The 22,533-nt window shown below is 34.7% G+C and overlaps 1 protein-coding gene across 2 annotated transcripts in view; it reads right to left on the bottom strand.

The window, feature by feature from the left end:
* Nucleotides 1-2,000: 2,000 nt before the first annotated feature.
* LOC111055670 (ubiquitin carboxyl-terminal hydrolase 36) overlaps nt 2,001-22,533 on the bottom strand; it is a 36,859-nt gene continuing 16,326 nt past the window's right edge. For both annotated transcript variants that reach the window (XM_039428725.1, XM_039428726.1), the window contains 6 exons: nt 19,489-19,720; nt 16,015-16,294; nt 14,282-14,782; nt 10,767-11,017; nt 9,357-9,487; nt 2,001-8,514 (listed from right to left, as the gene is read on the bottom strand). In XM_039428725.1, coding sequence (XP_039284659.1) covers nt 8,269-8,514; nt 9,357-9,487; nt 10,767-11,017; nt 14,282-14,782; nt 16,015-16,294; nt 19,489-19,720 — 1,641 coding nt within the window. In that variant the 3' untranslated portion in view covers nt 2,001-8,268. The remainder of the gene's footprint in view (nt 8,515-9,356; nt 9,488-10,766; nt 11,018-14,281; nt 14,783-16,014; nt 16,295-19,488; nt 19,721-22,533) is intronic.

Raw genomic sequence — 22,533 nt, 5'->3', positions numbered from 1 at the left:
ATTTATTGAGTGAACACATAACAATCTACATGAATAGAAGTGGCAACATTGTCGATACATGAGCCTGAACCAAACAATGTGGAGGCTGGTCTGGTAACTTCATTAATTAATAATTTGAGATTAAAACTAAGTAACAAATTTTGAAACACCATCTTGAAGATAGAATTGGTCATAATATCAATATTAAAATCACCGCAAAGGATTACAGAAGCATTTGACTTATTCCTATTATTAAGCCTATCAAGCAAGTTGAACATAATTTCAAAGAAATTATCCAAATTACTATCATCAGGTACTCTGTACACCTCGATACAGATGACATTAAGCTCATCTATTTGAACTGCTGAGATCTCACAGACACGCTGTACTGACAGTTCAATTAAATAATCAACTTCGAATCCAGTCAGATCATTTTTCAAAAATATAGCAGACCCACCTCTTTTACCATGAGCTCTACAATAAGCGCTGACACAAGTATAACCAAAGACTGTAATCTCCCCGAGTTCAAGTGATCCCAGCCAATGTTCACAAATGCAAAGTACCGTATATCTTGATCAAGACTAGAGTTTAGATTAACAAGTTTATCCAATTTATTAAGCAACCCCTGTGTATTCCAATGAACAACCACCAAACTAGATTAAACATCAGAAGCAGAGCTATTCACATTATAAACTATGTATTTGCAATTTTTGGAGAAGCCTTTGAGTTTAAATGATCATTAACAACCTGCTTCCTTGTGAAATATTTTGCAACATATGTATTGGAGGGCCAGAATTCCGGCTTATAAACACGTTCAAACACACTAGCAGGAACCCCAACTTTGAAAGATGAATATGAGCTTGGATGCTTAGATGAGAGTTTTTCAGCTACAGAATCGTTTATATCCTGCTTGGTCAAAAACTCTTCAAGGATCTCGCAAGATGTATCAGGAGTTAATCTAGAGACAAACAGAAACATTTTACGATCCAAAACTGTCAGATAGTCAATACCGGTCATGTTACCAGTAATAAATTTTCTATTCTTTTTAACATTTACATTACCCTGCAACTTGGAACTCACAGGCCGTTGTCCTTTGTTTCCAGGAACTGGGTTTTTAGGTTTCATATTTTTCCTACCAACTACTGAAGCCCAGCTGTTATCATTAGTCTTACTAACATTGATTCTTGGAACAGGTAAGTTTGAGACACATACGGATGGAGAAGAAGATGATTGATTATTATCATTTAACTGATCATGCATATAGATCAAGTCACTATTGTTATTGTCCTGATCGGGTAAATCAATTTTCTGATTAAAACTAATATTATGTCCATCATAGTATTCAGTCAGTTCTTTTACACTTTTATTCAAGCTGTCAACACGAACATGTTCATGATTGTCCTTAGTCACACTTAGAAATGTTTTTAATTTCACATCACTCATAGATTCAATTTTTTGAAACAGTCTATCATTAAAAGAATCAATTGCATTTAATTTAGAACCAATATTACTAAGTCTAATGGCCAAGTCAATAATATCAGTACTGGAAGCACTCTACACTCATGTCCATGTAGGTGTACGTTGTGATTCAAGCGAGATAATAATATGAGAGAAATAGTGTATTAGAGACCATAGAAATTGATGTCCATTTACATGGACAAGGTGACTGAATGCTAGACCTAACGAAGAAATTGAGACATCTTCCACGGCTTTTACTCAAAAATTACCACGGAGTGCCTTATTCATGACATTTGCGCCCGGACTATTTGGCTAAAAAATTTCCTAGAAAAAAGATGAAAAGTTTTCACACTTACCGATTGTCGGCCCACAACATCTGATGTCCTCAGATAGACTGAGAATTATCCAATCAGAGGAAATTCTATCGTGATGACAAATGCAGTGAACAATTAGTGTGAAAACGGCCGATAGATTATTAAATTTGTCAATAACAACTTCAAGCAAGTACCCAATCCCTTGAATTATTCTCTCGGTCATAGGGTACTACAATAACAACCAGCATATTGTTTGACTTGAAATTTATTACACAATATTACATTTTAAGCTGACTTATTGACAGTTTCAAATGACAACAATAAAATTATCTAGCTTATTTACCAAGACATGATTGTTGAAATAAAAACAATATTATCGAACTCATTATGGTGAACCTTGGAAAAAAGATGTGTGAAATAATAACATCACAATCTAATTAATAGACTGGCAAAACCTCTATTTACAAAATGATTCTATTTACAATCGATGAATACTCTAATTTCTAGCATAAAAAAATATAATTACATAACAAATAAAGAAGAGTAAACATTCTGAACGAATGAACATAAAATAAATATATACATGAACAAATAGTGCTCTAACTAGAGGTGGCTTTCATTTATTCGATATTATCATTATACTTCTTATCCCAAAGTAATAATTTGAAGTAACAAAAATAATGTACATACATTATACAACAAACGTGTCTTATCATAAATTCATATTTCAACGACTAAAGTGAAAGAGTCATTTGACAAAGACATTATAATTTGCTTTTATAAACATCAACTTTAGAATTACATTAATTTATTTAACATCATCGTATTATTAATAATTTTAACTGTACATGGCATGTAGTATAGTACTATTGAGAATATATTCCGGTTGAGAGAAGAGTTGACTAAGTTTTTACAGATTACTAGTGAATAATCATTAATTAGCATTATAAGGATTATCGAACCAAAAATGATAATATTATTCAGTGTTACAAGAAAGCACATTTATGCTCTAATTTTAATAAAATTATAAAACAATTTCCTGAATATTTTTCAAATAACATTTCCAAACAAACTAGCTTAAAATTTTCCAACTGAAAACTACCTAGATTATGTTTGAACTCTGAAGTATAAGCATTTTTGTTTTGAATTTCAAACATAAACATAGATAATTGTAATAATCATCACTGAAGTTAATCAATAAGAACCCTGCGTTAAATAGGAATTAAGATTCAATTATTCGATATTTTAGTAGGAAAACAAGTAGACTTCTACTTTGACACCGCTGCTATACACAACAATCAGCCAGTATATAATAATAGATTCACTCATTCCCACTTCTACAAATTAATATACTTTCAGAAGTTTAACTCTAATGGCATGATTGAATATCAATCACTATGGTCTCAACCAATAATAGTCATTATTCTATTCTCAAACATGAATCAAAGTAATGTACATTACTTTTAACAGTACCAGTAGTTATCATCATCATCATCATCATCATCATCATTCAGCTCCTCTCCTTTATCCATAAATATTTCTCAAATAGTACAAATAGTTCATTTACATTCTATGTAATGCATTACATTACAGAAACAGTTTTTAATTATCAACATGCTCAAAAAAAGATTTGTTTTTCAGTTCTTCAAAGATTATTCACTCATTCCCACTTCTACAAATACAAATGCAACTTGACATTACGCCGGCTCCAACGCAACGGTAAATCCAAAGGCAAGACTCAACGAAAATCCCCACACAAATCTCTATTCACACATTAAAGTTTACTCTGCCTTCGGTTTTTCAGTTGCATGTAGAGCAGGCTTTACACAGTTGTCTCGTACTTTCTAATGCCAATATTTGAATACTTATTATGCTCAATTATTAATTTGGTACAGCTTATTAATGGACGTCATCAACAAGGCGCAAGTCTTCAACTTATGTGGGAATCGTTAGAAAAACTATTACTTTACTGAACTTCAAATTGAGCAAATTTTCGTGTTGAAAAGTTGCTTATCGTAAGATATTTCTGTTGTTGCTAGTTAAAAGTAAAACGTTTTTTATATGAACCAATTTTAAATTCTAGGGTGCATTGTATATTCACCTTAACTCTTGTTTATTTTAAAACCATAAGACCGTTTATAGAAATTGAAAAATCGTTAATAGTCTGATGATTCACTTCCTCAAAGTAGGTGTAGATGGTTGAGAAAGGCAGAGGATGTATTTCCGAGTACCTGCCTTAAGAAAACCTCAACTTGCGCTTCAATAAAGTGCATTCTTAGAATCGACTTGATCTGGAGAGTAGGCCTAAATACATTTTTCAATATAGAAAATGGAATTTATGCAATAAGTATTAACTTACTATCAATTATTTATGTTGTATCATTGGTAAAGAAATTAATTATTATTGATGACATTTTTCAAAAAAGTAGAATAATTCTCAAGTTTTTAATTATTTATTGTTTTCTGGAGTAGGTCTACATTCATTCTATTTTTTACGTAAACTTTCAACATTTTCAAATAATTATTCCTGGACCGAAAGTCAAGTGGCGAAGTGGTGATGTGTGATTTCATAAATTAATTAAACTTAGGACAATATTAGTTTTATCAAAATTTTGGAGAGAAAAAAGGTACTGGGCGCTGCCTAGTTTTTCCTCCACGGTTATAATTATATTTTATTTTCATTTTTTTATTTGCGGATGATGCCCACATTAGCTTTTTGTTTTTGCGTGTGTAATGGAAATTGCGAGCGTGATTTACTAAGATATTCGAACGTCCATGCCTATTCGATGGGATTCTGTGCGATTCGAACCCGCGACCAGGTACGGTAGTACTGTAGCCTACAAGCAGACTAAAGGGTGCAACGCCTTAAGCCCCGCTCATATACACCGATTTTTGTTCGAACGATATTTTGCCGTCCTTATAAATTCTAACTAACAGACTAAACAGATGATTTTTGTCAAGTTCAGTCTGATCTGATAGAATTCATAAGGACGGCAAAAAAATCGTACCAACAAAAATCGATGTGTGTGTACGGGGCTTGAGTCGACTCTGCTATACTGGTCGGATAGTATATATAATTATATATTCATATATTATTATAGTGCTTTGTAAAATAAATTTAATAAATAGATTGAATTAATGGTTTAAATGATTATTTTTAATTTAAGTTTTATTTTAGTAAAAACTAGTTATAACAATAATTTTACTACTGAAGCTTGACAAACTTCAGACCACTCGTTCAAAGCTTGCTTCAGAGCATAACTTTGTTGAACTATAATAGATAGTAGCCCCCTACAATAAATACCATAGGGTATTCTATTTTTCATACGCTCCTGACACATTCTATTCACTTTACAATCAAAACAAATTTCAGAGAAACAAAATGGCATTAGATAGCGAGACTAACTGACAAACCATTCAAATCAGTCTTTATACAATAACAAGGAAACAATACCAATAACAAAAATCACCATTGCAAAGTTGCGAAACATTTGTTGATAGTTTGTTAGTTTTATAGTACCCTATTATTTCAGTCATATTTGTTAAAATCTTGCAACAGTTAAAAACTCATTCTCACTTTGTCAATTGCCTAAAATCGCCTTTCAGTTTGCTTTTCATGAGGCCAGTAGCTAGATCCAAATTACTTGCTTTGCATATGGCCTAGTGTAAATCAGAAGGTTGAATTTCGCCATTCAACATATAAATTAGGCATAAATGTTGACCAGCTTTGTACGATTCAGGTTCGCCTTTTGACCAAAAAATTGATAACAGGTTGAAAAACCTGACGTGTTATCAGGACACAGTGTGCATACTAGCCAAATTTACCTCTTCAAAACATACATGTAACCTTAAAAAGGTTACAACTTACGAATTGACAAGTCAGTATTTATACACCATTACAAAAATGTGTAGCCTTCTACAGCAAATTGCAAGACATTTAATCAACAATTTTCGTGTTGAATAGAATAAGCACAGTTGACAAGATCTGTTCATATTTGGACAACTTATACAAACAAACAATGCATCAGTTTGTTGTATTGGAAACTGAAAAGCGACAGCATTTACCATTTACCACGTACGATTCCTGATTCAGGCCTGGTATTTCATGTACCAACATCACACAGTCATCTTTCATATTATACAATCAATTACACCAACTTCTACCATGAAAAGATTCTTAATCTTCATCACCATACTAAGGAATCATACTTTCACTCTGAATAAAACAATTTAAGACTTGGAAAAAAGCATCAGTGTTGCCAAATTGTGCGAAATTTCAAACTTTTTATGCAGGCCCATGCTGGATGTATTCAATTAGAAAACATTAACTCTTTTGTGTTCAACACTTTTCATTGTATTATCTTATTTCTTGAATTGAAAATTTGAAATAAAGGGATTCGACTTCCTTTCCTATTTTTTTACTAAATTACTATAATTTTCCGTGGATATTATACCACGAATATGGTCTTTCAAGTGTCTACAGATTTCTTATAGTCTCTATAGATCTTCCTTCTCCAATACCCTCTATTGCCAGTGCACGATGCAGTGGTTGATCTTGGGTCGCCTTAGAGGTGGGAAACTAGTTTAAAAGATTATATTCGTGGTATGGTCTCCACGGAAAATTTCAAAGGAAACTGAGTAAAAAAAGTAGGGAAGAAAGTAGAATCCCTCTATTTCAAATGTTCAACTCGACAAATCAATCAATCAGTACAAAAAAAATGCTCAAGTGTATTTATGAATAATGATATAAAAACATGAAAATACATCTGCAATATCACACTACTGGGACAGAAGTGTAGAACACATTGCTGGTGAATCCGGTCCCTTGTCTTGAAACAAATAGACAAGATGGTTCACTTGGCGATAATCGATTAGTACAATAATAATAATAATATCAATAGTGTTGTACGCAAAAGAGTTGAAATGTCGCAGCAGCGAAGTGCCAGATTCTTAATTAACCTGCAATAGATATCAATTATTGTGAATTGCATTATCATTCAGCAAATTAACATTCAAACATGAACCATTAAACCCGATTACCTAGGATTATCAATATTAACCAATAGGATGAACAAACAGTAGAAAAGTAGTTGTTATAAAAGAGTCGATGCAGAGTTGCCAAGAATATATTGCCACATTATATTCTTGCATGTGAAGAATTAAATTTCGCACTATTTGGCAACACTGATATATTGTCCAAGTCTCAACTTGCTTTATTTAGAGTAAAATCAATCAATCTATCACCACACGATGCTTATAGATTAACCAATCATATTAATATGAGTCGAGAAACCCTAAAGCCCAGTTACATTATCAAGATTCTGTCCCACAAAACTTGAAGACTTACGCAAAAATATAGTCTCAAGATGAAGGAAAATCAACAATATCAAATTTGCTCTTTCTATAAACCGTAGAATCAGGCATTTCAAGTTTGTTAAAACAGGGTCTCGACTGATACAGTAGAACCCCTCTAGTTCGTCGCGTCGATAATCCTACTTTATTCACTTATATACATTTGATATACGTATAATTTTAAGATTGTTACGCAAGCTGGGATTGCTTCTCTTAATGAAATTTGAGAGAAAGTTTTATTCATGAAATTGAAGTCTTGATACTATTTTCATAAGTTGCAATAACATAGCCTTCATTTTGTACTGAGATGAGACGAGATAGGCTATCCTATTTTATCACCTCACGAAAACCTGTACCAACATATCCTTTACCTAGGGCCTAGTCTCATCTAGTCAAGGGCCTGGGCTCACAAAGAGCAATCTGCGATCTACAATATGCGATCAGAGCGGTCTTACGAATCTATCACTATACGACTGGGAATTATTTAATAACTGGGTATTATTAGACTAGCAGGTAACCCGTGCTCCGCAAGGGTCTAATTAAAAACTTGACAAACTGAAAACTTGACCTACTGGAATCTTGAAGAATTCAAAATAGAACTATAACCATCCTCGGTGAATTAAGAATAAATATGCAAAATTTTCTAGTTAATCAGTCCAGTAGCTAGTTCAGACGTGATGACGCGTCATTTGTGAATTTCCCATTCCGTACTTGTATAAGACAAGTCTTCCTTTTTATTATATATATCTATATCTATATCCTGCTAAAACCACTCTGTTCGCAGATCACTCTCTGCGTGTCCAGGCCCCAAGACCACTAGAGCTCGCAACACCTGACCACTCTGTGTGTGCACACACACACACTCACACACCAGCATTTATCCATCAGCCCTGGTTTTATTGGAACCAATCACAATAACCGTGTGACAGTTCAAATCCTACTAATTCACGTACACAATTCCGTCCCCTCCAGGTTGCCAGACTAGAGGAGTTCTACTACAGTGAGTGCCAACTGTCAGCATCAGTCGAAATGATAGCATTGATGCATTGCCATTACATTGGTGTTGTGAGGAATGTTGGCAGTGACGACAAAATCGTAGCAGCCAAGACACAACAGCTGACTAGTAAGCCAAACAAATGTTGTTGGCAGGATCGGCATGTTGTTGTCAATGCCGCCACCTATTGAAGCCGTTGTTGTTACGATGATAGGACGAATTGTTGTTGCCATTGCGATTGTTGTTGCGGAACCTGTCCAGGCTGTTGTTGCGGTAAAATGGCCTTTTGTTGTTGCCGTACCAGCCGTTGTTGTTGTTGCTGAGTTTGCGATTCTGGTGATCCTGGAACGGATTGTAGCGCTGACCGCCGCCATTGCTACTGTTGTTGTTGTTGTTGTTGTACTTCACTTTTTTCACCTGAAATAAAACAATCAAAATAGAAATAGATTCATACTTTGAAACAATACTTCATTGAAAATGACTATTTCTACCGATAAAAATAAGTTTCAAAGTGGATATTACTGTGGGTTATAGATGGTTCAGTCACAACTGCAGTAATTATCAATGTGTTACACAGATCCATATAATGTAGTAGTTTGTACAACGGGTGTGCTATGAGTCTTGAAAGCATATTAAATTGGATATGAGATGACCGCCAAGACCTTAAAGGATGTCATCACCAGATTTGGGCGCACGTTTTTGGTGACAGTTTAAAAAACGAAAGAAATTTGATTTTGATTAATTATTAAAGTGAAATAAATTCCAATACATTTTTTTACTTAATGAGATATGGGCGTCTGAAAATAAAATTTTTAATTATTTAAAAATACTGTAATAATTGATATCGAATTAAACAATGCATTTTCAAGCAAAGGCCACATGGTTCAAATAAAAACTGAATTTCACATAATTTCAATATTATTGAGTGATTCATTCTTTTTTCATAGATTAGCTCAATGAGTAATTTTCAACAAAATCTATCTAAATTAAATATGATACTTTCTAGCGAAATTTGAAATAAACAATTTTAGACAGTGCATGTTGTTCCTTTCCCAATAATTCCTTTATAAAATTGACGAAATGAATGTTTCCTATTTTAAACGTCTTCAGTCTTGCCCTTAGTTTTATTTAATAATAGCCACAATCAGATGTATCTAATATTTCTTTGGATATGTCTCTTTAGGAACGTATTTTTGTGAATAAATAAATAAATAATCAATGTATATTATTCTATTAGATAAACAAATAAATGTTTGTACCTTTCCTCTGTCCAATTCGTCGTCATAGCTGTTATTGTGATAGTAGTTGCGTTTCAGCTTTCTTTGTTCGTTGCTTTTGTCTTTGTCTAGCTCCTCATCCAGTTGGCTCCTGCCTCCTTCCCATGTTGTCACTACAACATTGTTATATTTTGTCAAAACAAAGTCATAAACCATTGAAATATGAATTTGAGGTAATCAATCAATATAATAGGAAATTAAATTTTGAATCTACAGCAAATCACAATTGCAATATTTATCAATAATATTTTATATATCATTGCAATAGCTGAAAAACATAAACTTCACAGGAATCACATATAATTAAAGAAGCGTAGAGTTCAATAGAACAACATGTCCTCTCTGTGTTTCTTTGTACACCGGGTTAATTGAAAGTATAGTCCGTGCAGACATTAGTTTGCAGCAAGGGGTTTTATGGCCAATGCTATTCCAATATAAAAGTTGCCGGTTTTATGCTGATTCATAAAGGTGCGTACAGATTTACGCGCCGCGAACATGAGCAATTCACTTTTAATCAGCTGATGCCAAGCTTTTTATATCTGTATCTTACCGTTTCTGTAAAAATACAGATATAGTCAGCTGATTCGTAAATCTGTACGCACCTTTAGAGTAATGTTCTGTACTGCACTGTACTTCATAAGAGCAATTCTGCAAACTAAGGTTTGCACAGACTATAGAATATTGTATTTCCTACACAAATAGTTCATTTAACCAATAACCTTTTTGGTGCCGTGTTCCATTAGGCTAATGAATTGAGCATCCATGCACGAGGTTTCCTCTCGAAAACTGTCCTATGTTATTATGAGAAATCAGAGTTTTCTCTACTTCCTTTATAGCGAATAAAATCTAATTCTAGTGATCTAATTCTTCTAATGATGCAGGATTTCTACATTTCTAACAGTAAGGTCGCCTCACATTGTAAATTCCAAACTATCATAATTATATGGCATTTCAAGATATCTAATCGGTTGAAATGTAGAGATAGAATTATTTCCAAGTTTCTTTTCCACCTTCTATGGCTGTAATTGAAGTCTTAGTACAGTCAAGGAAAGGTTATAGAGGGAAAAGTTTGGAAGACAATTTTTGACCCCGCAGTTCTGTTTAGGGTAGAAAGGAGGTAAACATATAAAAGTCCCCATCCCTACCCCCTGTGTAAGGGGATGTTATCCTACCCCATGTGATAAGGGGGTGGGTGTGGTTCAAAGATACCATTTCTTGGTTTCACGCATATAACTCGAAAACTATGTATCTTTAAGACTTGACTGTCATACAGCAAATTAAAGCTTACATAATTTCCTACAATATTCATCTCACAACTTTTTTATATCTCCCCAAAGTTTTAATGGTTTTGTTATTCATTTTGGTAATCAAACTCATTTGGACTCAACTCACCAGTACTATTGCCGCCATATCCACGATGCGACATTTTGAGGAGGTCGTTGACAGTATCCCCGCCACGGGAGCCATCCCACATTTTTCCGCCACCACCACCTCCTCCTCCTGCTTTCCTCTCCCCACTCCACTTACTGTTCGTCCCCCCTCCACTGCTCAACACATCCTGTTCAGTCAGCTGGCTGATCGGCAATGCACCACCCTCTCTGCTGCTGCTGCTACTACTACCATTTACATCTCCGGTCGCCGTTCTGAAAAAATACAGAAACAATTGAATAAAGAACATAAATTAATACAGTTAAACAATGAAGATACATAAAAATCGATAAAAACCTTAAAAATAACTTTTAATACAAACAAAACACAAGAAAATGAAATATAAGCTAATAAAAATTAATTGCTGTCAAATACCCCAAAGTTGAAGAATTCTGCTACTGAAAAATAATATTCACAACAGGGATTTCAACATAAGGAAATAGCTCTCAATCAATTTTTCTTTGAATTATATGTATCCTACATATGGATATACAGGTGGGCAAAAAGGCACTACATATCATAAATCTTTCAAAAATAAACTCATAGGTTAATAAACTTTTGGGCTACTCTTCATAAAGATAGTTTAGTGACGAAAGTAAAAAAACAAGAACTGAACAAATTAATGGAAGATGACGAGAAGTAGAAAGAGACTGGAAAAATAAACGCAAGGTAGAGGATATAGGAAAAGTGTAAATATAAACCCAGATGCAAATTCAACAATAAAGAATGATTGAGAAGTAAAGAAGAGGGTAAAGAGAATAAGAAACTGAGACGCTATAAACAACAAAGAGAGTATAAGGAGATAAGGGACAGATGGGGATATCAAGAAAAAAATACAATAAAATATAATACAGAAAGAGATATATACATAAAGCAGAATATATTATAGAAGAAAGTATACAGAAGGGAGGAACCACTAGAATGAAAGGAAACCCCCAGCTGAAGATCAGAAAAAATAACATTTAGATGATAGGTAACAGTGAAAACTTCTAGGCTGCGTTCATACAGAAAGCAAAAAGGTAATAGTAGGAGTAAGGCGGGATGCACACCGGAGAAACGCATTTCGTGAAGCCCTCTTTCATGAAACTTGTTTCATGCAATCCGTTTCACTCGCGCATGCATACAAAAAGAAACGTACCCTGCTTAATCTAATCAGTCGATTGCGAGCAACTTTCGTTTCACGTTTCCTGAAATTTTTTTCACGAAACGCGTTTCTCCGGTGTGCATCTCGCCTAACGCGACTAGCGAGTGACGAAAAAACAGTTTCACCATGATTTTACAGACACTATTAAAAATGTAAGAATAACTGTTATTGCTGATACTCTTGCGACTAGAAATAATCTACATTTGAAATTTCATCCAATAAAAAATAACGTTATACTAATATGGTTTCCGAAAGCAAAGAGGAACCGTTAACCTACTTTTTGTGATAAGACAGATGATGGAGAAAGCATACGAGCATTCCATTGACCTACACATGATGTTTTTTGACTTCCGTGAGGAATTTGACAGCATAAACAGGAACGGTCGATACTCGATACTGTTACATGGAGCAGAAAGGAGTGCCCAAGAAGCTTGTCAGGTTAGTCCAAATGACGTTGAATGACGCTGGAGCCAAGGTTCTTGTGGAGGGTAGAAGTCAAGCTCGCTTCACGCTATCAAGGGGGGGGGGGTGGGACAAGTGTGAAGGTGCGATAGGAGATGCTCTATCGGCGACTTTGTTTTTTGTTCAATATTGCTATTCAGAAGGTTTTTGAAAGCGTTAATGACACAGACTGTATCGTCTACAAATTACGACAAATCTGTGCATATGCTGATGATGTGCTCATTTCTAGGAACGAGAGAGGGCTGGAAAGGAATGTTTGAGGAGCTTCTGACAGCAGGAAAGAGGATGGGTCTGGAAGTGAATGCGGAAAAGACAAAGCATATGACAATGTCAAGAAATGCTGCACGAAGAGTGGTGAATGACTTTGTAGTCGGAGGACCTCCGACCATCTTTCAAAAGTACACAGCAATTTTCATACCTTGGAGCCAATATAAATAATGCTAACAGATTGAGTGATGAAATAAAGCAGAGAGTAATAGCTGGCGATCGTGCCTATTATGACAATATTAAATTGATCACCTCTCGGTCTCTATCTAGGGCAATCAAACTGAAAATTTACAAAACGCTGATCCGATCAATAATCACTTATGGCTCAGAGACATAGAATTTCACCTCTGTTTATGCCTGTAAACTAAGAATTTTTGAAAGAAAAATTATCAGGCGAATATATGGGGGTATCAACGACAATGCAGTGTGGAGAAGAAGATCGAAAAATGAAATAAATTAAATTCTTGTCGCCCGTTTTATCAAATCACAAAGGTTGCACTGGGCTGGTAATGTTGAGAGAATGGCAGAGCATCGAATGCCAAAAGCAATTTATAAGGACGGGATGGAGGACAGAAGACGACAGGGGAAACCACGCAACCAATTGAGTGATGAAGTGGAGGATCATCTCCGGAAGATGGGGATAATAGCATGGAGACGAAAGGCATGTGACCGTGATGTGTGGAGAGCTCTTGTGCGAGGGGATAAAGCTCACATCGAGCTGTAAAGCCAGAAGAAGAAGAAGATAAGAACAAGGTTGTTAGTGCAAATATTATTCCTATAGCGCTTTCATTGGAAAATTAGAAGGAACGAATAACTCACTAAACTAGCTAGTACAATGATAGCCTCCATGAAAAATGCTACAGACCAGTTAACTCCGATTATATTAAAATTCGCTTCAAAATGTGTTCCATTCTCCATTTACACAAAGGTCTGAATACACCATCTCTGTTTAAACAGAGAAAGATCAGATGTTGGTTATTTTAGCGGTGAACGCTATAATTATACGCTATAGTTATAGTGAGGTCCACGTTTTAATGACAGTAGAGAAAGATAGGAGAACAGCGTTGCCGATTCTCTGCCTTGCCATTACCTTCCATAGAGGATAGCTGATAAAAAAGTAAATTCGTATGGCTTATATTGGTGGGGAGTCCCTTGCGGGAAGGTCCCACCGCCTGAATATATAAGCCGTCAATGGGCCTTACGTTAGTCTTACTTCAGCCGGGACCGACAATATAACGTCAGTTTAGCTGAGGATAGCTGATACCGATATTTGATGAAATATTAACACTGTTTATTCTCGTTTAAAATAATACATTATATATTTTATTCGCCAAGAAAAAAAAATTTCAATGATAAAAATAATAAATTTTAGTTATTGAGATTTAATAGTTTTCGATTAATTGGATTACTACATTGTAAAAAAACGATCTGGCAACGTCGCGGAGCAAGAAAAGAATAGCGCTATCTACTTTGGACAAGGATAGCAACACCAATAAAGTGGTCCCCACTATAATGGATATAATGGATGTGTGTATGATGGTGAGTGTGTGTGTTAGTGCTATGACAAGTGCTTTATGTATGCAGGTGCAAGCCTAAACTAACTCACCTAGACAAGGGCTTCTTGCCACTCTCGGTCACACTCCAACTGCCGACACTGCCCGTACTGCTAACACTGCTAATCGACGAGGCACTGTGCTGCTGACTCGACACGTCAGTCACGTGCCACGTCGACGCAGCCGACGTGTGCTGGTGGCTTGTGCCACAGTCGATCTCCAACTTTTTCGTCACTTCCGTCAAAGTGGGACGTGCAAAAGTGGAGGACGAGGACGCCGATAAAGTGGTACTCTTTCGCCGGTCCACCTCGACGTCATCGTCAGTGCTGCTCTCATCTGATTCGGTGGTCGTGTAAGGAACTAAACGTTTTGCACTGCCATTGGTCAGTTTTCCGCCACCATTGCTATAGGTGTTGTTGGGGTGTTGCTTTAGTACCACCAAGTTATGATGGCGTTGTGTCGAAGTGGAGGAAGTAGTAGAAGAAGATGATGATGATGATGATGTCATCGGATAGGAGGAACAAGAAGTAGAAGAAGAAGGAGTACTAGCAGCTCTGTAACACCAGCAAACGAAAAGCCAACATCAATAATTTGCGTGAAAAAGACAACTTTTCATGCAAGAGAAAAAATAATACACTTGCGAAAGGAATAGCTTCCATGTAAGGATATAAGAGAATGCTATCAGAAAAAAATAAGAAAGAGCAAAACAGAATCGAATAGAGCAGAGAGAATCAATCATTTTAATCTAAGATAGTTTGCACAGGTGTAGATAATTTCAATGTGAGAGAAGTAATAACCATGCATTTTCATGCTGAAAGATAGAGAAAAAAGACAAGAAAACAGAAGGAAGAGAAACAGGGAAAAGTCATTTCCATGCAAGACGATCAACAGTCAATTATTAGAAAGTAAATAAATAGAGGAGGTTTATAAGATATAAGACACTCCTGTGTAGCAATCAAACTTGATTGCAAGTTAATATGAAAATGAGAAGAATAATAGATATGGAAGAGAAGGAAGAACAAACAGCAAGTTAGCAGAAAGATCAGAGAGAAAAATAGGAGGAAATTTGTTATGTAAAACGAGTAAACCTTGGCCAATAATTGGCATTCAAGAAGAATACGGTATAATATGTATAAACATATTTTGCAAGAGAGAAGAACTTATGAAGACTGCTAGATTTCTAACCCTTTGCCAGTTTTAAAAATATTACCAATTCCTAATAAACTTGATTACCAAGTTACTGGAGTTTACTTGGAGATTGATAATGGTGTAGCAACCGAGACTAGATTCTCAAAAACTTTCCAGTACCGTAACTAGTGGTCATGACAATGTCAGGACCATTTTTTTTTATCTAAATGTATAACTTTCACAACATCACTTCTTTACTATAACTGATCGGATGTAAACAGCTGATTACATTTACTCAAAAAACCCTTTCAAACAGTAATTGTTAGCTTGAGTTAACAAAAATCAAACATTTAATCTACCACCCTTACAAAAAGAGATTACAATTGGAGTCATACAAACAGCACAAATTTACCAATTTTATAGTTTGTATCTACCCAAATCACTACAATGATCTGTATTGCAGTGGTAGATATCCATATCAAATAAAGCAACTTGAAATAATTTTCACAACCACAAATTTATTGAGAAATTGAGATAAGTTACTAGAAATCTCTATTGATCCCTTGTAAACCCAGATTTTGAAGTAGACAGATTTTCTTATAGTAAACAGTTTACAAGAGATTGAAGAATGGTAGAATTGACTGAATTGTGCACATACCTTTCTTGCTGTTTGGGAGGTGGCGGTGGTGGTGGGGGTGGTGGTAGAGGTGGCGTTGTGTTAGCAGCAGGTGCACTTGCACTACAACTCGAGTTGGAGTTCGAACTCGAGTTTGAGTTGACGTGTGAGAGAGACAGAGGCGGCAGCACTCGACTGCTCGCTTGGCCGCCAGAGGGTGACGGTGAAGGTGAAAAGTACGACGACTGTTTGCTAACCTCTCCGTTGCTGCTGCCGCCATTTTGAACTATTTTCCCGCCACTTGTGCCACTACTACTGCCACCTGTCAACAAAAAACAAACATTACTCATTGTTTCAATCGAATGACCTTGAAAAGATTGCAAACAGCTGTTAATATCGATGCTTTATTACTTACATACTAAGTACTATTCATTATTTTGCCGGCACTTATTAAGGGCGTTTGCTCAAGTTGAGAACACCTAGTCAATTCCACATTATTTGGTAATTTACTTTCAAGACTACAATTTTCATGGAACCAACACATCTTCAGCCAACTACCTGCTTTGATTTCAACATAAAAATTGTCCTGGAAGTAGTAAAAAAGACACTGAATAATATGGAATTGACAATATAATTAGTTCTCCCGATTTTCAAAATATCACTGTTTTCGATTAATTTCATCAATTGCTCAGAATCTTTTGAAACTTATAACACAGAGAAAAAGATAGCAGAGAAAAATATAACAAAAGGCTATATCTATCCCATGGTATAGGGCGTTTATGTTTCAAGTTTCACTGTTAACTCTAGCCGATAGTCCTATTAGTTATTTTTCGTGAAGCTATGTGACGCTGGTAGTTTCTTATTCTGTGTCGTTCTTACAATCTCACTCGGCCAAAACAGTAATAACTAGTAGTTCTGCGAACAGTAGACCTCGCTCATGAATACAACTTTCAATCTAATGAGAAGGGCCAGTACAGTAAGTACAATATTATATTGTGAAGATTTAGCCATGTCATCTATTATTTTCTCCATTGAAAGTGCTAGAGACTCTGTTTGAAGGGACACCGGAGTTATCAAGGAGGTACCTTTATATCGTCTCCATATTTACAATATAAACATATATTACAAATGTTCTAATAATTAATTTTTAAGAAATCGGTCAACTGACGGAAAAATGGAATATGCAGTAGGCAATTTAGATGATGAATCGCCTCACAGACGATGATGAGATGGAAAATGATTCTTAATAAGATTAGTTTGTTGGTGACAATGACAGGAGGTTGTTAATGATGTTTTTCATGAAAAGTGGATTCAATGTTATGGCTTGCTATGCCTATGCAGAATGTTAATGCTCACAAATCGTTTTCCGATCTCATACCTAAAGGAAAACAAAAGACTTGACACAAAAATGCATACAATACAATAATTATTGTACCTGATAAACTGAAAATTCAGTTAAAAAATAACTAAAATAATAACTGATAGTTATGAATAAAAGAAGTTGGAGATTAAAGAAATGTTTATCATGTTAAATACTGTCTACAACTAAAATAGTTGAGTTATCTGTAACATAGATAATAGTTATTTATGTATTGATATTAAAGATTTTTAAAATAATTTATCCAATTAATTTGATGAATCAATTTGATGATAATAATATGATTCAATTTAATTATTCTATATAGTAATAGAAATAGTTTTATAATGATATATTATTAGAATAAGATAAAACAATTCGTCTGCGAAAAAAAATCCAAACTACGCTTTAACCGGCTTGGACACCATACCCTGGTAGCATTGGATGCGAAAAAGTAGGAACATGAATTGCTGTATCTTCAAAGATACAAAGAAGTAACTTTTGAGGTTAGTTTGGGTTTCTTTTAATATTACAAAAAAAACCGGAGGTCTTACCAAAAATCGTTACACATACGTTTCTGCGCCTTGTTTCAAACAACTTGAATACCAAATTTCATCCAAATCGGACAATAACTGCGACTGTAACTGCGGTACAAACAAACAAACAGACAAAAGCCGATTAGTCGAAACTAAGACCTCAGCTTCGCTTCGGTCAATAAACGTAGACGACAGTAATCGGCTTGAGTAAACAAAAATCGGCTTGAAATTAGGAACATAAACGAAAACGACCTATACAATGAGATACCTTCTTATGCTATCTTTTCTCTATATATAAGGCACATGAATGACCTGAGAACTAAATATCAAAAGAATTTATGAATTTTACAATAATTAATTTCCGAGCAGATTTGAAATAGGCACCTATCCAACATCAAGCACATAATATTTAAAATTAAATTGGAAATAAACTAGCAAAAAAGTAAAACAATTAAGGAATCAGAACATTTTATTCATTAAAAATATATTAAAATCAAACAATATAAGAGATAACAAACATTGAGATATTATAAAAATTTCTTCTTTTTTATCTAAGTCTTCTTCTATAGGGCGTTTTCACATCTTCCAAAGTTGACACTATCCTCCCTCCACCTTGCTCACATTTTCAACTATCTATCCTCTCCTGCCTCCTTCTCCTTCCCTCTCTCCATACATCCCTGGTCTGCCTCTGACTAATCTTTTTGCTAGATTCTTTTTCAAAAACTATTTTATTTATTTCTATTACTTAGCTCCTCTAAATGCATGTCTTCCCAATATTGAATGCTATTACATTTTCTGTTAACTTCTCTACTACTTTACCGTCATTCCTGTGACTGTCTCGTTTCTCATTAGAAAGATCCTCAAGACATTAGAAACGTCCAAAGAGCAACAATTTAAAGCTAACATTTTTATCTTCTCTCATTTTAAACAAAACTCTATAGTATTATCACTTTTTACAGTAATTTATACAGTGTTTATACCTCCAACAAGAATAATAGCAAACTGCTTTACAAATTTAAGCAGTAAGTTTGATGTACATTGAAAAGGTTTGATCCAACCTAACTTGAATGTTTTCAAGAATAGAGTTCTTTCCATACATAAAGTATGTTTTAATTACTTCTAGTTTGAACTAATAGTTTCAACTTAAGAGTATCACTTCTTATTGATAAGGAATGAAGAATTCTCCTAATTAATAAAAGAATTCTTGATGTTCCAAAGGCACAAACTGGAAACCTGGATAGGTATAACAAATCAAGAAAATTATACATAAATTTGCTCCATTAGGGAGTCGTCACTCGTATAACATGAATTTTAAAAAGAAAAACTTGAAAATTTCAGTGCTGTAAATAAAAACAGCAAAAAACATCAATTAAATATAGTCAATTAACTATATTTTTGGTTTGTCAAGTATTTTCTAACAATCAAACTTTAATGCCCGATTAAAAATAAGTTTTCAAATAAATCAATTCAAATAACGTCAATAAATTATTTTTTCCAATCATTTTTAGATTATTAATTACTTTCAAACAATCCGATTTGTGTGACCGCCACTGAAAATTATGTCGAAAAGGAAACGAAACAAAAATAGGAGAGAAGAAAGAGGAGAAAGCAGCAGCCACTTACCGTTGGAGGCAGATGGCGACGAATTGCAATTGGACAACGAACGCTGTTGCGAATGGAGGGCAGACGAGGAGGAGGACGAGGATGAAGAGGAGGAGGAGGAGGAAGAAGAGGATAGAGAGGAGGAGGAGGAGCAAGTGGAGGTAGAAGAGGATGAGGAGGACGGCTCCAGTTCGTAGATCATCACATAGGCGTTCGAGTTGTAGAGCACGTTCGACACTGACATTTGCCGCACCTGCAAACAATTCCAGAAAAATGAGAATATTGTCATGAACCACAAGGTTTGACATACCCCCAAACATCAGTTCCTTCTTTAAGAGAGAAATAATTTTTTCCAACTTTAAAAACTAAAAGCTGATCAGACAGTTTTGGCTGACAGACTAAAAACGCTGAGGAGAGGTAGAAGTGGGGCTAGCATTCTAGTCTCCCCTCCAGCCAGCTAGTGGAAAAAGCCTTCCACTTTTCTTCTGAATATTTTCACACACTTTTTCATCGCCTTCCTCCCGAGACAGACCGAGCTGACCCGTGGATGGACAGCCCCTGGTTCTCCATTCAGACCATGGCAAGTTAGGATGGACATCAACAGTATAACGGTATCGTTCCACATTCAATTTATTTTTCAATAGTTTTGATTTTAGAAATTCCAAATTAATTAAAAATGAATAATGCTTTTTAAACTGTCATATAACTTGTTTAAATAAAAAAAACAATAATCTGTCCAACACTTTTCTGTCTAACGTTTTGTAAAATCATTGGCAACAAAGTTTATTTTTAATTTTTTTAAAATTGATTAAATGCTCAAAATTTCATAACCTTCCTTAATTGTTCTGTATTAGAATAGTTGTAGGATAAATTTTTTTATAAAACCAAAATACGTTAAAATTCACATTTAAATCTCACATTAATTTCTTCATTTAAATAAAATAAATCTGACTCCTAAAAAAAATGTTTTTCTTTCAAATTCCAAAAAACATTTAGTTAATATAAAAAACCAACTGCTTTTGCTCTACCATCGCTCTACCATCAAATGCTACGCAACAACAATTTACAGTGTTCCCGTCTGGGAACTGGTGGATCGCCCCCTTTTATTACTTTACTAACAGGTCACCAATCATTTATTACAAATGATGGATATCACAGTTCAATCAATTTAATGTTTCAATATAAAAGAGTAACATAGATTTTGACTTCAAACTTAATATGAACATTTGCTTCAGGCCAATCCGTATGGGCCGTAGTAAACAGGGTGGGTGAAAAGTCCGACAACGGCTTAATATCTCATACACAAAGATAATTTGACGGTGGGTGTGATTGGGAATCCTACTCAAATTGAAAAAAACTACTCTACAATGACTTTAAAAATCTGGTCCACCATCTTGGATCCGCCATATTGAATGCAACTTCATTTTTTTAAATAGGAAGGTGGTCATGCGATACACGATTTCGATAGGAAATTTCAAGAAAAAATTAATGGCGGGAACCGCATATCGATATCTCAAACCGTTTCGAAGATATTCACATTATTAATCAATACTATTCGGAGCAGAAAAGAGAAAAAAAGTCTGAGAACGGTTTGGTATCTCATAATAAGAAGTGATTCCAAGGTGGGTGTGATTGGAGATGCTACTCGAATTGAAAATACTACTTTACTATGACTTTAAGAATCTGGTCCGCCATCTTGGATCCGCTATTTTTAATGCAACTTCATTTTCTTAAATAGGAAGGTGGTCATGCGATACATGACACACATCGATATCGCAAACCGTTCAAAAGATATTCACATTATCAATCAGTACCATGCAAATCAGAAATGAAATACATGAGTGGTATTGATTAATAATGTGAATATTATCTTCTAAACGGTTTGAGATATTGATGTGCGGTTTTCGCTATTCATTTTTTCTTGAAATTCCGTATCGAAATCATGTATCGCATGACCACCTTCCTATTTAAAAAAAAAAGTTGCATTAAAAATGGCGGATCCAAGATGGCGGACCAGATTCTTAGTCATAGTTAAGTAGTATTTTAGATTAGAGTAACATTTCCAATCACACCCACCTTGGAATCACTTCTTTTTATGAGATACTAAGCCGTTCTCAGACTTTTTCCTCTCTTTTCTGCTTTGAATACTATTGATTTATAATGTGAATATCTTCGAAACGGTTTGAGATATCGATATGCGGTTTCCGCCATTCATTTTTTTTTCATTTTTTCTCGGTAATATACCAGAAAATCCTCAGTTAGCACACACACATTCGAATAGTTTCAAGGCCAACTTTACATTCAAATAAAAGCACAAGATTTTTTCAATTGAATGATCTAGTTATAAATACATTCATTTTTGTTGAAAAAAAAGCTTGACAACAACAAATGAACATGTTCCCTCTAGCATTTTAGTGATTTATCCAAGTTGTCTTTCAACTTTGAACTACAGAAGATTATATATGCTTTCTTTATCAAAAGGTAAGAAAATAACATAAATAACTCATCCTTTACTAAGTGATATTGGAAAATAAATCAGATATTGCAAATTCAGTGACAGTAGGCACTTGAAACATATAGTTTGGGATTAATTTCGAAATACATTACTTTTCAGCACCTATTAGGAGTCACTCAACGTTAGTAGACAGTCTACTAATTTTGCGGGTCACTAACCACAAGACAACATCTGCGTGTACACACATGCTCATCATGCATGTTGTGACATCAGCGGAAGACTTTGAAAAAAAAAACAAAAAAAAAAAAAAACAGCTGTTTGACAGCAGCTTGTAACAAACGAACAATAACAATAAATAAACCACTGGAAAATTACAAATAATAAAAAATAATTTCAGCTTTAATACAGCAGCGAAAAAACTAAACATCAAAAGCACAAAAGCCTAGAATAATTTTGTTCGAAGGCTTTTGCTGGTATGACACACAATGGATGACGAAATGTGTGTACACACATGCTCAACACACTTGTCCTGTCGTTAGTGGTCACCCTTCGATATTAGACATTTATGATGCATTTTCATAAAATAGAACATTTCTCATCAATTTAGTAAA

Source organism: Nilaparvata lugens, chromosome 5 (assembly GCF_014356525.2).
Source record: "Nilaparvata lugens isolate BPH chromosome 5, ASM1435652v1, whole genome shotgun sequence".
Classification (NCBI taxonomy): domain Eukaryota; kingdom Metazoa; phylum Arthropoda; class Insecta; order Hemiptera; family Delphacidae; genus Nilaparvata; species Nilaparvata lugens.
Note: the sequence above shows the minus strand (reverse complement) of the source record. Positions and strands in the feature narration are given on the sequence as shown.